The sequence below is a fragment of the Prionailurus viverrinus genome, chromosome D4, assembly GCF_022837055.1.
Source record: "Prionailurus viverrinus isolate Anna chromosome D4, UM_Priviv_1.0, whole genome shotgun sequence".
In the NCBI taxonomy this organism is placed as follows: Eukaryota; Metazoa; Chordata; class Mammalia; order Carnivora; family Felidae; genus Prionailurus; species Prionailurus viverrinus.
In genome coordinates, this window is record NC_062573.1 from 16,737,692 (window position 1) to 16,753,913 (window position 16,222).

A 16,222-nucleotide genomic window follows, 5' to 3' on the forward strand; every position below is an offset into this window, starting at 1 on the left:
TGTCTTTGGGAAAATAGTAAATACCACCAGATTCTTCAGTTTAACTGTAAATGGACTCGACTGAGTCACTCTTCAAGCGCACAGACCTCCACTGAGCATTTTTTTTCACTTTTTTTCTTTGTGCAACAAGTTTTTCTGAGCCTGTGTGACAGGCCAGGTGCTATGCTATGCAGTGGAAACCTAACTGTGAGCAAGAGAGACTTCGTCACTGGTCCCCAGAGTTTACAGTCTAGAAAAGGAGTCAAACCAAAGGTGCTAGACCAATGAAATGACAAGAATGAGGAAAAGAGAAAATGGAATTTATTCATAAGACGTAGTGTAAAACAGAAATCTCTACATTCTCACGGATACAGCTCATTTAATTTTGGAGTGTGTGTTTTCATATATCATGTAAAGAAACACCCTGGTCTGGATGCCTGCGGTTGCAATTTTCTAGCTTAGTGACCTCAGATGAGTCCCTTTATTTGAGTACTCTGAGATTTGGTCATTTCACTCCTTCCGCTTCTCTGGGAAGGTTCTCTTCACTTCCTGGCCGCATCTAGAATTGCCTTTGATACCACTGTGCATAGGATGATTTTAGACACCTAGCATTTCTTCTTCAACAGGCAGAGGGAAGTATAGCAAGAACCAGCTCTCTCTCCTGCCTTGAGATGAGGGATAACAAACCCTCATTGTCAAAGGAGCTCCAGGGCCAGCCTTGTGCTAGCAAGGTCAAGGCTCTCTGCCAGCACAAGTAGACTTCAGTTCTCTTATGTAAACCTCCTCGTCATTTTTGAATATCAGTTGTGACTTCTTTCTCTGCTTTCCTGTCTTTTAGATGTGGAACCGCCTAGCATAGACTGGTGCAGATCCCCACCTCCAATGCAGGTCTCGGAGAAGGAGCATGCTGCAACCTGGGATGAACCTCAGTTCTCAGACAACTCAGGTGCGAGCCCAGGGATTTTGTGGTCAGCATGATAACACTGAATTGTGTTTCCTTTTTAAAAGCTTTTTTAAAACGTTTATTTTTGAGAGAAAGTGTGAAAGAGTGGTGGGGGCGGGACAGAGAGCGAGGGGGCCAGAGGATCCGAAGCGGGCTCTATGCTGATAGCAGACAGCTCCATCTGGGGCTTGAACTCCTGAACCATGAGATCATGACCTGAGCTAAAGTCGGACGCTTAAGCACCTGACACCCGCAGGCACCCCTTAAAAGCTTTTGAAAGGATAAAAGAAATGAAAAGCAAATTACGTCTTGTCTAAGTGGTATGAATAATCACATAAGGTAATATGTTTTAATCTAGGATAATTACATGTCATTTAATATTATTAATCTTACCCATTCTTTAGGTTCCCTTCCTTCATTCAGTATTTAGCGGACATTTATTAAACCTGTACCAGAAGGACATGAAGATTTCTATAAATTCACTGAATCTCTAAGCTTATATTGTCCTGAAGGCATAAACTATGCATTTTATTCGTATCTTTAGTACAGTTTATGTATTCATGCCCATTTCTTAAACATATGCCCCCAAAATGATAAAAGTTCATAGGACAGCAGAAAAAAAAAAGAGCAAACACAACTGAATTTCATGTTAGAGGTTTCACTAACGCCCAGTAAATAATAATAAAAAATGCAAATTACATAGATTTCTTAATTAAGTTTCTCCAGGGTCCCAACAGACTGACCCATTCGAGGAAAATCACTTATTCAGCAAGAATGCCTTAGTCTAACGAACCTTTTGAGTCTACTACTTCTGCGTTATAGCGTAACATCGTTTGTTTTTCACTAGTGGCCAAATCAACGTAAGTTGCGTGCCCATCTGGTTTGCATAAATAGAAAATGAAAATTCAGATCAAAAAAAGTGAGAAGTAAAGTGACTGCAGACCAGTCACCCCACAACTAGATCTCTTCTTTCCCTTCTAGGGGCTGTATTGATCATCACCAGAAGCCATACACCAGGAGACCTTTTCCCTCATGGGGAGACTGTAGTGCAATATACAGCCACGGACCCCTCGGGCAATAACAGAACATGTGACATCCACGTTGTCATAAAAGGTATTCTCTTCATAAGCCTCGAAAAATCTGGTCGACGTTTGTTACGTTTAATTGCTATGTTTTATGGCAGAAAATAGACTGTGTGAAGCAGATTTGTGAATTTAGAATACTGACAGATTTTATTTACGTTTCCGATTATTATCGCTTCACCTGACGATAGGTAGAAATATTTTCTTCCAGGGTAGTCTTTTTCAGTTTATTTTTTTTTTAACCTTTATTTCTTTATTTTGAGAGAAACAGAGACAGTGTGAGTGGGGGAGGGGCAGCGAGCGAGGGAGAGAGAGAGAGAGAGAAAGGGAGAAAGAATCCCAAGCAGGCTTGGTGTTGCCGTCGCAGAGCCCAACGCAGGGCTCGAAGTCACGGAACCATGAGATCATGACCCGAGCTGAAACCAAGAGGTGCACGCTTAACCGACTGAGCCACCCAGGCACCTCTTCCAAGGTAGTCTTTAATTAACACTTCGTTAGCATTTGCACTAAAGGTACAAAATATTATGGTCATAATTCTACTTCAAATAACTGAGGAGACAGGTTCTAAAGATATACTTGCTACATAATGTTATCTACTTTTCACTCTTATTAAAGGAACGCCACAAACAGCAACCCCAACTCAGAAATAACTTTTAGCATTTCATAAAATTTGCAGAGCCTCTAATTCTGATTATACATAGGTACAGCTTTTCAACTGTGTCCACCTCGGAACCAAAAAGTGTCCGTTGTCACAAGGATTTATGGTAAAAGTTTTTCTAGGAATAGTGGTGGAAAGGGAATTCTTTTCAAACATCACCTTAGACTCATGGAATTTAATTTATATTGTATATACCACTGTATATAAATAGTATAATTTTTTATACAGGTTCTCCCTGTGAAGTTCCATTCACACCAATAAATGGGGATTTTATATGCACTAAAGATAGTGCTGGAGTTAACTGCACATTAAGTTGCTTGGAGGGCTATGATTTCACAGAAGGGTCTACTGAGAATTATTACTGTGCTTATGAAGATGGTATATGGATGCCGCCATATTCCACTGAATGGCCAGACTGTGCTAGTAAGTTTTAATTCTTTTTTCTGGATTCCTTTCATATATGTGAGTATGTGTTTGGGTGTGTGTACATTTTTTTAATGTTTATTTATTTTGAGAGAGAGAGAGAGAGAGAGAGAAAGAGGCAGAGAGAGAGGGAGACAGAGAATCCCAAGCAGGCTCCGCACTGTCAGCACAGAGCCTGACACAGGGTTCCATCTCACGAACTGTAAGATCATGACCTGAACCGAAATCATGAGTTGAACACGTAACCAAATGCACCTAGACACTTAACCAGGCACCCCTGGGTGTGTGCACATTTCTGACCATTAAAGAGGAAAACTGCCTTACAATAGGGATTAGGAAAAAATGGTGCCATGAATTTGAAATGTCTGTGGATAAGAGAAATGTTCATCCCTTGATTTAAAATGTTAGCCCCCCCAGAGACTGGTTATTGGTTGAATTGCTACAGGACAAGATTCAGTTTAAAGCAAAACCATCTTGGCCCTCTTATTGTTATTTATCAGAAATATCTGAAGAGACTTACTGTTCTTGATCTATAAACTTGAACTTAAAGTATAACCTTATAGTCTGCAGAAGAGCTTATATTTAAAGTAAGGTCCCACCAACAATGAAGCGACAGAAAGAGAAATCAAGGAATCGATCCCATTTACAGCTGCACAAAAAACCATAAAATACCTAGGAATAAATCTAACCAAAAAGGTGAAAAGTCTGTACACTGAAAACTAGAGAAAGCTTATGAAAGAAATTGAAGAAGATACAAAAAAAAAAAAATGGAGAAAGATTCCGTGCTCCTGGATAGGAAGAACAAATATTGTTAAAATGTCAATACTACCCAAAGCAATCTACATATTCAATGCAATCCCTGTCAAAATAACACCAGCGTTCTTCACAGAGCTAGAACAAATAATCCAAAAATGTGTATGGAACCAGAAAAGACCCCGAATAGCCAAAGCGATCTTGAAAAAGAAAACCAAAGCAGGAGGCATCACAATCCCAGACTTCAAGCTATACTACAAAGCTGTAATCATCAATACAGTATGGTACTGCCACAAGAACAGACACTCAGATCAATGGAACAGAATAGAGAACCCAGAAATGGACCCACAAACGTATGGGCAACTAATCTTAGACAAAGCGGGAAAGAATATCCAATGGAATAAAGGCAGTCTCTTCAGCAAGTGGTGGTGGGAAAACTGGACAGCGACATGCAGAAGAATGAACCTGGGCCACTTTCTTACACCATACACAAAAATAAACTCAAAGTGGATGAAAGACCTCAATGTAAGACAGGAAGCCATCAAAATCCTCGAGGAGAAAGCAGACAAAAACCTCTTTTATTTTGGCCGCAGCAACTTCTTACTCAACACGTCTCCGGAGGCAAGGGAAACAAAAACAAAAATGAACTACTGGGACCTCATCAAAATAAAAAGCTTCTGCACGGCAAAGGAAACAATCAGCAAAACTAAAAGGCAACTGACAGAATGGGAGAAGATATTTGCAAATGACATATCGGATAAAGGGTTAGTATCCAAAATCTATAAAGAACTTATCAAACTCAACACCCAAAAAACAATCCAGTGAAGAAATGGGCAAAAGACATGAGTAGACACTTCTCCAAAGAAGACATCCAGATGGCCAACCGACACATGAAAAAATGCTCAACAACACTCATCATCAGAGAAATACAAATCAAAACCACAATAAGATACCACCTCACACCTGTCAGAATGGCTAACATTAACAACTCAGGCAACAACAGGTGTTGGCAAGGATGCGGAGAAAGAGGATCTCTTTTGCATCGTTGGTAGGAATGCAAGCTGGTGCAGCCACTCTGGAGAACAGTATGGGGGTTCCTCAAAAAACTGAAAATAGAACTACCCTGCGACCCAGCAATTGCACTACTAGGCCTTTATCCAAGGGATACAGGTGTGCTGTTTCGAAGGGACACCTGCACCCCCATGTTTATAGCAGCACTATCAACAATAGCCAAAGTATGGAAAGAGCCCAAATGTCCATGGATGAATGAATGGATAAAGAAGATGTGGTATACACACACACACACACACACACACATACACACACACACACACACACACACACACTATGGAGTAGTACTTGGCAATCAAAAAGAATGAAATCTTGCCATTTGCAACTACGTGGATGGAAGTGGAGGGTATTATGCTACGTGAAATTAGTCAGAGAAAGACAAAAATCATATGATTTCATTCCTATGAGGACTTTAAGAGACAAAACAGATGAACATAAGGGAAGCGAAGCAAAAATAATATAAAAACAGGGAGGGGAACAAAACATAAGAGACTCTTAAATATGGAGAACAAACAGAGGGTTACTGGAGAGGTTGTGGGAGGGGGGGTGGGCTAAATGGGTAAGGGGCACTAAGGAATCTACTCCTGAAATCGTTGTTGCACTATATGCTAACTAATTTGGATGTAAATTTAAAAAAATAAAAAATAAAACAAATTAAAAAAATAAAATAAAGTAAGATCCAACATGTGTGATAGAATGAAAGATCAGTCACATTCTCTTTAGATCTGATTTAGATTTAGAGCCATTCTATAATCTTAAATATGTGTATTGTTATAAAGATAACCAATATCTTTGTCTAGTGTAAATATTCTTTGGAATTAATAGTTGATCCAGTACCATAGATGGAGTTTAAATGCCAGTGTCTTGGAGAAAGGGTAAAGCCCGCTTACTTGAGCTATTTTTTATCCCAAATGAGGGAAGTAATTAGAAGCAGTATCATTCACCTCTATCACAGATTTAGACAGTAGGATTTTAATGCTGATACTACTAGGAGGCATTGTCTCAATATTTGGAGACATCTTGCTAAGGCTAACCATGCAAGCTTTTGATCCAAGGAGAAATTCTCTGTGGAAATTATACTTTCAAGGAATTATTTTCTCTAATATTTAGAAAAATTTCAGTGTCTATTGGTTAAAAGTGTAATATAAACATGTATGATACAAATTTATATAAACATAAAAGATTTCTTTGACCCAGGCAGAATTTTTCAGAAATTCCCAGAAATACAATTTAAAAATCTTTACATCTCTTTTTCCCGTAAATACTCATTTTCTTAACGTGGTTGTAAGCTAAAGAATAATTTATCAAAGCAAATTCATCACTGGCTAATTCGGTACAGTGCTGCTTGGCTCGTGGTTTATAATGCCTAGAAACTTTTCCTGTCATCTCCTGTTTTTCTAATGATCCCACAAATTGTTTTAGAATTAAAATACTAAGTTACCATTACTCCAAAGACAATTAAATCTTTGGGTTGGAACACCAGCTAAGTGAAACTGTTTTCTCTAACATTTTCCAGTAAAGCGTTTTGCAAATCATGGGTTCAAGTCCTTTGAGATGCTGTACAAAGCAACTCGTTGTGATGATACAGATCTGTTGAAGAAGTTTTCTGAAGCATTTGAGATTACCCTGGGGAAAATGGTATGTCAGTAGTATTGTCTGTCATATTTTAAAGGATACCGTTGAGCGTTTTCGTCACGTCTCAGGGTAACCTGCCACTGGAATTCCTTGTCCTGATGACTTCCCTCCTCTATGTAATCCAGACTTTTCCCTCATATTTAGAATTGGTCATAGGTTTTGGACGTCTGGAATGAATTATAAGTGAATCTTTATTAAAACATTTTGAACTTTTTAAAACATTCTGAGTCAGAAAGCCAGAGAAGCGTGGGGTCCCTGTGGTTTGAAAATGTCTGCTTTGTTATTTAAAGTATGACAAAAATGCCATTGTAGGCTGTATTTATTTTAGGATGGGATAATTGAACATTGAAAGGGCTTTCTTTTTCATGCATTTTTGTTGAGGATTCTTTCAATGTTTACAGGAAAGCAAAACAATATATTTAACTTGTGTGGAGCATCTCAAAGGCAGGAAACGTGTTCTATACGTATTTGAATCCCTAATGGAGTAGGCAGCTTAGATTTGGGATAGATTCTAAGAGTGGAATTGGTGGTAGTAGATTTGATGTGCAGTGTGAGAGAAAGAGGGGAGTCAAGGAGGCAGAGTGCCCAGGAACACAGACGCACGAATGGGTATACATGGCTGGAAGTGTGTCAGAGGATCTTTTCTGATGTCTCTTATTTTCTCAGTGAACAACGATACAGAATGATCAGCTGAGAGAATAAGGATGGGAAGGAGTTGTTGAGGTTTGGAAAGAGAGGTGATGGTACCAAATAATTTTCTAGAAAGGCACAAATGAATGTGCTAAAGAAAGGTGCTAGGATTGGCCAGAAGCAGGTGTGTGTTTTCTTTCAAGCAGTAGTCAACTATGTGGGTGGGTGCATGTGTGGACAAAGCAGAGCAATCAGTTTAGGGTTAAGGATTCTGCAGACAAACAAGTGAAGAAGGGTGCGTGTGAGAGAGTAATTCAGGAGTAATTCGTAATAAGGAGGTGAAGAGACATCAGGCTGAGAGACGGTGAAGAGATGGAGGGGTCAACGGATTATAAATCTGATGAAGTCAAAGAATTCCAAGAGGAGGAGAGGGTGCAGTTACCGGGCATGATGAGGTCTGAGGGTATGGCCATGAGAGCAGGTGACAAGGTAAGGCTGGAAGACATGAGGAGAAAGAGAAAAAGGAAGTGAGAAGGCAAGGTGAAGGAAGGATTAGCTGGATGGATACAGAAATCCCCAACAATTATAGCAGGGAGAGTTACTGGATGTTCTTAGAAGGAGAGGATGATGCAGAATGGGGAAAGGCTGTTGGTAGCGGCCACATGGAGAGGCCATCTACTATACCATGAACTTCAGGACTGTGAGGCTCTAAGGAGGGGTGAGGGAGCATGATCTGGAAACAGCAGGGAAGAGTGAGGAAGATACTTCCTCCACCTCTATGCCCACAGTTTGAGGAAGCTGGAAAGTGAGATGCCATTGAGAGCAAAGGTAAAAGGAACAGAAAGAAAGGAGATGAAAAAAAATAATAGGAGATTCGCTGATTACTGGCTGTGAGTTCCAAAGGGCAGAGGAAGGTTCTGAGGACTTGGAGATGGGTGGGAGATAAAGTCAGAGGAAAGGGATCTAAAGAGCCATATGGGGTAAAAGATCAGAGACAAGAGATATGCCAGGATTTCTGGGCTTCTGGGGATCAGTGATATAAACAGAGACAAAAAGGCATGAAAATAATTGTGGTGATTCACAGACACGGGAGGCTGTAAGGGGCGGGGCCTGGAGGAGGACCAGGAGTCTGTCCAGGAACATGCAGGGCTCTAGCCCTCTCCTCTCTCCTGTGGATAGAATTGTGAAGGTCAGGGGAAAGAAGGGCTTATCCAAAGCACACAGAGATGTGATTTACATTTTATACTTTTCATTTTTTATTTGCAGGTCCCATCATTTTGTAGTGATGCTGATGACATTGACTGCAGATTGGAGGACCTGACCAAGAAATATTGCCTTGAATATAATTATGACTATGAAAATGGCTTTGCAATTGGTAATTATATTATGTAGTGTCAGTAGTTTGCAAGACTGATCTGCAAAATAAACTAATTCCAGAAGAGTGGGGCAAATTAGAAAAATTAACTTTTTTTAAGCCACAAAACTCTTGAAGTGATAAAAAGAAGAATAAGTCACATTATGATTGTGATAGTTTAATATTTATATGATAGGATAGTACTAAAGCAGTTTTTATATGGCATTCAATTAAAATTGCAATTAAGCCGTGAATTTAAAACAGTTACACATGTAAAATGCTCCGATTCCTCACCAAGAATATGTTAAGACTCAATCTGTTCAGGTCGGATATACCTTCTGGTTGAATTTTGATGTTTTCTGCATGGCATCTCTAAACATTTTTATTAAGGTTATTCCTACGTCTGGTGTGTGATTTTTTGCTGGCGTGTCTGGCCATTTTGGTTACTGCCTTAATATTCCTGGGAGATTTTAGTAGTCACTCTTGGGTCTTTCATTAGCAAAGTCATCAACCTTTCCAGTAATTATATTTCTGATTTTTATCGCATTGTTATAAAACTGCTGAACACTTCCAGAATACTGTTTTTAAAAATAATAGTGATAACAAAATAGTGTCATGGTTAAGCACTATGGACTCTAACACCAACTTCTTACATCCAAATTCTGGCTCTACCACCTGCTAGCCTGTGGTCTTGAGCAAATTTGTACTCTGTGCCTTACTTAGTCTTCTCACCTATAAAATAGGTATATAAGAATTCTAAACTCATAGGGCCATTCTCAGGATAAATTGAGTAAACACAGGTGCAAATAAAGTCCTTAGAAGGTTATCTGAGACAATATTAGTTGACATTACAGCAGACATCCTTGTTGTTTCTTGCACTAATCACATATATCGTATTTTTATTATTTTTTTTTTTAATTTTTTTTTTCAACGTTTATTTATTTTTGGGACAGAGAGAGACAGAGCATGAACGGGGGAGGGGCAGAGAGAGAGGGAGACACAGAATCTGAAACAGGCTCCAGGCTCTGAGCCATCAGCCCAGAGCCCGACGCGGGGCTCGAACTCATGGACCGCGAGATCGTGACCTGGCTGAAGTCGGACGCTCAACCGACTACGCCACCCAGGCGCCCCTCATATATCGTATTTTTAGTGACTTAGCATGAAGAGTGATGTTGACCTTTGCTTTATACTTTTTCAATTTTAGAAATATTATTTTGCATATATGTTTATTGCAAAAAATTTGAAAACTGCAAAAACCCAAAGAATGAAATAAAGATAATCCACATAAATAATCCTGTAAATAATTCCATTAATGTACTAATATATGTATATATAATGTACTAATGTATATGTATACACACATATAACTGTACATGTATGTGTGTATATGTGCCCATATTATCTTATTAACCTGAATTTTTAGTTAACATTTTATTGAGGACATTTTTCCTTTATTAAATACTATACTTCAGTTTCAGGGGCCACATATTATTATTTAATCAATCAATTGCTGTAACTTAGGTAAACAACTTCCGGTTGGTAGACTTTGGGTTTCTCTCCATTTTAACTGTTATATAAAACTTCTCAGCGAAAATTTCGGACATTAAAGTTTTAGGTAGAAAAATATGAAGTGGCATTGGCAGTGGCATGACTAGAGTAACAGGCCTCTTCTGCCACACGTGACCCAGGTTTCCCCTCCCACGTTACTGAGGTAGATTATTGAGGGTTTAGGGATACACACAGAGAGAATCACTTGCCGCCAGAAGACTTTGAGATAGGCAATGGTTGTCATCCGATAAGGATCAAAATAACAGTTTTCTAGATTCAGACATGGACAGATGGTACCACTGATCCTAAGAGAGAAGCCTTCATCCTTGAATGCCTTTACAATGGAGAGTCACAAGATTAGCATAATATTTATTTAAAAAAAAAATTTTAATTTTTAAAGAGAGAGAGAAAGAGCATGAGTGGGGAAGGGACAGAGAGAGGGAGACACAGAATCTTAAGCAGCTCCAGGCTCTGAGCGGTCAGCACAGAGACCCACACGGGGCTCAAACTCATAGGCCGCGAGATCATGACCTGAGCTGAAGTCAGACGCTTAACCAACTGAGCCACCCAGGTGCCCCAAGATTAGCATAATTTTTCTAACAACTTGATGAGTCATAATGTATGAAAAATATACTATATATATATACTTTATATATATATACACTTTATAATATATACTTTATTATATATACTTTATATATAATAAAGTATATATTATAAAGTATATATATAAAGTATATAAAGTATATATAATACTTTATATATATATAAATATATATATAAATATATATATTTATATATAAAGTATATATATAAAGTATATATTATAAAGTATATAAAGTGTATATATAAAGTATATATTATATAAAGTATATATAAAGTATATATAAAGTATATATAAAGTATATATAAAGTATAATAAAGTATATTATATAAAGTATATATAAAGTATACTTTATATATAAAGTATATATATATAAAGTATATATAAAGTATATAAAGTATATATATAAAGTATATATTATAAAGTATATATATAAAGTATATATTATATATATATATATATATATATATAAATGGTTTGACCTCATGATAGTCTTATAATTCAAATGAAAACTAAAATGAGATGCCATTTTCAACCTGTCAGATTAACAAATTCAAATAAGAATCATAACACCCAAACTTGGCAAGGGTATAAGGGAAAAAAAAGCATACTCACATATTGAACACAGAGGAGAAATTGGAGGACAATGGACAATATGTGTCAAAAGGATTAAAAACACTCAAGCCTGAAATTCTCCTTCTAAGAATATTCCTCAAGGTAGAAATCATGCCAATGTGCAAAGATGTACTCCATTTCATAAATTCTAAGGCATTCATTTTTCATCTGAACATCTCTGAAATTGGAATATGTCTTCTCAATAATGGTGCTTACACTGTATGAAATCCTATATGCACAAGGATGTTCAAAATTTTAAAATAACCTAAAAGTCTGAAAACAGAAACCTGGTTATTTTTTGGTATATAGACATAGAAGAGAATATTATGAAAACATTTGACACAGAAATGCCATAATATACCATTGATAAAATTAGAAAAAGATTACTAAATAATATACACATAGTATAATCTTTTATGTTTATATCTATTCCACTGTTACACATATCTGTATGCATAAATGTGTATGTGTGGGTTTATATATCCATAGAAGAAAATCTTGCCTAAAATGCTATAGTTGTTACTTCTATGTGGTGGAATTATAGATAATTTACACTTTTTTTTTTTTTTTGGTCTTACTCATCTGTTTTTCGATAATGGCTACCTAATACTTGTGGGAAAAACACTTAAGTGAAAAACAAAGTTATTTACAAAATTATTTATCGTAGGCAATTTTAATAGCCCAAAACAAGTTAAACAAAAAAATTTTTAAACACCTTATTTTATTTAAAAATCTATTTTAAATTTTATTTAAAATTTTTAAACAGCCTACTTAGGTGGACAGGCCTGTATAAATATAATTTGATATTTATAATTTTTTTAATGTTTATTTATTTTTGAGAGAGAGACAGAGCATGAGTGGGGGAAAGCAGAGAGAGAGAGGGACACACAGACTGCGAAGCAGGTTCCAGGCTCTGAGCTGTCAGCACGGAGCCCGACGTGGGGCTCGAACTCACAAGCTGTGAGATCATGACCTGAGCCGAAGTCAGACGCCCAACCAACTGAGCCACCCAGGCACCCCAATATAATTTGGTATTTAAAGCACATAAGTAAGCAACAACAATATACTCAGGCCAATATTCGCATCATTTACTGGGGTTTTAGAGTGAGTCAGATAGTGAGCTTGATGGTTTATGTATATTGTCTCAGTTATCCCCCAGACCTGTGCGGTAAGAATAGTGACCTCAATTTATAAAAGGAGAAAGTGTGGTTCAGAGAGATGAAAGTAATTTGATGAGGACTGTACACCCTCACATCATGAAGCTACAATCTGAATCCATGCAGGGAATCTAAAGAATCTCAAGTCTCCATGTCACATCCTCCAGCGTGGTTACATCACGTTTAACTTACATGCTATCTTCAGAAACTGACCCCACTCTAAAGTATGATGTAGCTATCTTGAATAATCCCCACAAAAGGAAACCTGCTCATGTGCATTAAGTTCGTAAAGCTATACTAACATTTTTTAAGAGAATGGAACAAACCCTGAAGGGAAATGGGAATTTATTAAAATTCTGCACCCACATCCTATTTACCTCTAAAGCTGAAGTAATTAACTATTAGCTCAAAGTGAGAATGGCTTACAGGCATAGGTAACTCCACTGAGACTTTTCTTTCTTCTTTTTGGTGTAATTCTTTGGTAATTTAAATTTAAAGTGATGTGCCTAAAAATTATAAAATTATAGATGAAAACTATGAGGTTCTAGAAGAAACCCTGTATTCAGTTCATTATGGACAATTTAAGAAATAAGGGTGATCTGACTTGTGGCTTAACATTAAAATCTAAATGCTGCTAGAGACAACTGTAGAATCTTGTTTCTCTGCCCCAACTGTCTAGGACCTGGTGGCTGGGGCGCGGCTAATAGGTTGGATTACTCTTATGATGATTTCTTGGACTCCGTGCAAGAAACACCCTCAGGTGCCAGCAAAGCCAGATCTTCACGAATGAAAAGAAGCGCCCCGTTATCTAACCACAAAATTAAGTTAATTTTTAACATCACAGGTAAGGATAGACTGTCTATTTGAAAAAACAATATTGTGGGGAAGTCTTGAAACCTATTTCAAGTGTGGAAACCTTGAAAACAGGTGTGGAAACCTATTTTGCAAATTTTCCATGTCTTATCATTCTTAGGAAATAATCCTGGAACCCAAAACTAGGGACAGCACAGTCCCCTAAGTTTTGTCTTTCTTTTCAATTTAATATCACAGATACATTTTATGATTCTCGCAGCAACAAGTAGCCTTCTTTGTACTCATTTTGACATGACACACTGAGGCATGTTTTTAAAAAGCAAGAGCTTGCAGAAATTTAACATGCTACATGGGAGAACTTCATAAAAACAATCTAGATCCAGCATATAAGAGAAGGATTTAAACAAATTGCATTGTTCCTAATATTGTCCACGTACTAGTTGTTCAGTAAGTAGTGACTGAGTTTGAGTTTATCTTTCCTGGAAGATTCTAAATATGCCATTTCTTCTTGCTGAAGAACTAACTACAAACAGTTTCCTGAAACACCGTGTATGCCGTGTTATGTTTTATTTCATCTTGTTTTTATCTCAGCTAGTGTGCCATTACCCAATGAAAGAAATGATACCCTTGAACTGGAAAATCAGCAACGACTCATTATGACTTTGGAAACCATTACAAATCAACTGAAAAGGATCCTCAATGAGGAGCCCATGTATTCCTTTCAGCTTGAAACTGACATGCTTGTAGCTGAGAGCAATTCGTTGGAGACTGAAAAGGCTTTCCTTTTCTGCAGACCAGGCTCAGTGCTGAGAGGGCGGATGTGTGGTAAGACTTTTCCCTGCAATACAAAATACCTGGTGCATAGTGGGTCGGATGAGATGCACAGAGCTGTTTTACAACTATACAGGGATACTGAAATGAAACATTTCGCTCTTGCTGTGTGGTCCTTACTACTCTTCTGTCTGAGGAGTCTAAGTAACCACTATTGTTCAGGACAAGAAAACTATTTCACGTATGGGACTCAGATCCTTAGAGTTCACAGCTTTCAACAACATCTCCAGTAATAATAATAACGAATACTTTTGGACCATTTCCATAGGCTGGCTGAGCACCTCTCATGTTTAATTCTGTTTACCAATTCTGCGAAGCACATTTTATGGATGGCAAAACTGAAGCCAGAGAGAGAGGCTAGGCACTTAGTAAGTCTTACCCCTTAAGACAGTAAGTGGCGTAGCTAAGATTCCCACCCAGGTAGCCAATGCCAAGTTCGCGTGGCATAGAATCAGCCATTTTAAAGTGTACAAGTTCATTGGTATTTAGTACATTCATGATGTTGTTCAGCCATCACTGCTACCAAAATATTTTCATCACCTCCAAAGAAGATCTCATAACCATTAAGTAGCCATTCCTCATTCTCCTTACCCCCAGCCCCTTAATTTCTAACCCTGACTGCCACAGTCTGGATCAATTCCAGCCTGTTTCCCGTATAAGCCGATTGTTTATAGATACTGGAAACTCCTCTAACCAGGTTCTGTACACTCAACTGGACCAAATGACATGAGTCTGGTGCCAGTCTCTCTGTAGGCATGGGATCTTGCCTCCTGGATGGAAAACCTTCCTCAGCAGTTTTTATTGCTTTTCCCAGAGCTCTGTTGGGTGATCAATCCAGCCCAGCAAAAGCACATTAAAGTGGTCATTCTGAGCCTGCTCTTGTTTCCTCCCTACCTTGTGAATAAAAATTAGAAGTCACCTTGACCAGTGTTCTGCATTTCTCAGTGTGTTCTTGAGACTGCCTGTAGCAGCAGCATCTGAAGTGCTTATCAAAATGCATCTTGACTCAGGTCCTGTCCCAGAACTAATACATCTGACACTTTGGGGGCAGAGCCTTGGACTCTGAATTTTTAGTGAGTTCCCAGGTAATTCTTATAGACTTTAACATCAGAATCCTCTAGGTGCTAATTTCAAATATCTTCTCTGTGCAAATACTGTTTGCAAGCAGCCTTTTAGTGGGCTTAACATTCCACTGTGGTCTCAGAAATCCTGAGTCACGTCAAGTCCGCCAAGTAGTAGACCAGATCTCCAAGGAAGGAAGGTCCTGACATTGGCCTGTTTCCTGGGAACCCTTGAGTATGAGGATGCCTTGGACTTGCCTTCAGTGGACAGTAATTCCTGTAGGCAGAGACAGGGGTCTGCCTAACTCATCTCTTTTACTCTCACAGCCTTTTCCTGGTTTTGTTTCTAGAAATGATGCTGCAATGGACAAGCAGTCCATTTCATAAGGGAGCCATTCAGAGCAACAGCTAAGGAACTGTTTTTCAGATCTTGAAGCCTCAAATTAACCCAAATGTGCGTTGTTTTATCCTTTTCTTTCAGCAGCCTTTTCTTTGTTAGCTCTGTGTTTCCCAGGATGATCTTCTTTAATCCACACTTTAAAGCCCCTATCATGGAAGCCTGAAGCTTGGGCAATAAGAATTTGCATTTTCTTAAACAAAAAAGAATCTACTCTTGGTTTCTAGAAATACGTTTCTGGAAGGTTTATCTTGTGAGTAAACCTCTGACAATAAGATTTAACACATAAACAGTAGTACTTGGAAGCGTGCTTAATTATTTTCGTGCCTTAGGACAAAAGAACCCAAATATGTTCCATTTCTCTAGTTTACTGTATTCAGTGTTTCCTGTTTGTTTTCTTTTCAGTCAATTGCCCTTTGGGAACCTATTATTCCCTGAAGCATTCTGTCTGTGAAAGCTGCTTCACGGGATCCTATCAAGATGAAGAAGGGCAACTTGAGTGCAAACTCTGTCCAACAGGGACTTATACTGAATATCCCCATTCTAGAAGCAGCTCGGAATGCAAAGGTAATGGCTTAGTGCACATTTTGACCAGAAGCCTGAATTTGATCTCCAGTTATGAAGTCTCAATGGCAGATAGGATTATTTTTGTCTTTTGATTTTCAATT

The 16,222-nt window shown here is 38.1% G+C and overlaps 1 protein-coding gene across 3 annotated transcripts in view; it reads left to right on the plus strand.

The window, feature by feature from the left end:
* SVEP1 (sushi, von Willebrand factor type A, EGF and pentraxin domain containing 1) overlaps positions 1-16,222 on the plus strand; it is a 199,200-nt gene that overhangs the window by 85,490 nt on the left and 97,488 nt on the right. For all 3 annotated transcript variants that reach the window (XM_047830252.1, XM_047830251.1, XM_047830253.1), the window contains exons 10-17: positions 818-925; positions 1,904-2,035; positions 2,891-3,085; positions 6,426-6,547; positions 8,441-8,549; positions 13,132-13,296; positions 13,857-14,090; positions 15,960-16,121. In XM_047830252.1, the coding sequence (XP_047686208.1) occupies positions 818-925; positions 1,904-2,035; positions 2,891-3,085; positions 6,426-6,547; positions 8,441-8,549; positions 13,132-13,296; positions 13,857-14,090; positions 15,960-16,121 (1,227 nt within the window). The remainder of the gene's footprint in view (positions 1-817; positions 926-1,903; positions 2,036-2,890; positions 3,086-6,425; positions 6,548-8,440; positions 8,550-13,131; positions 13,297-13,856; positions 14,091-15,959; positions 16,122-16,222) is intronic.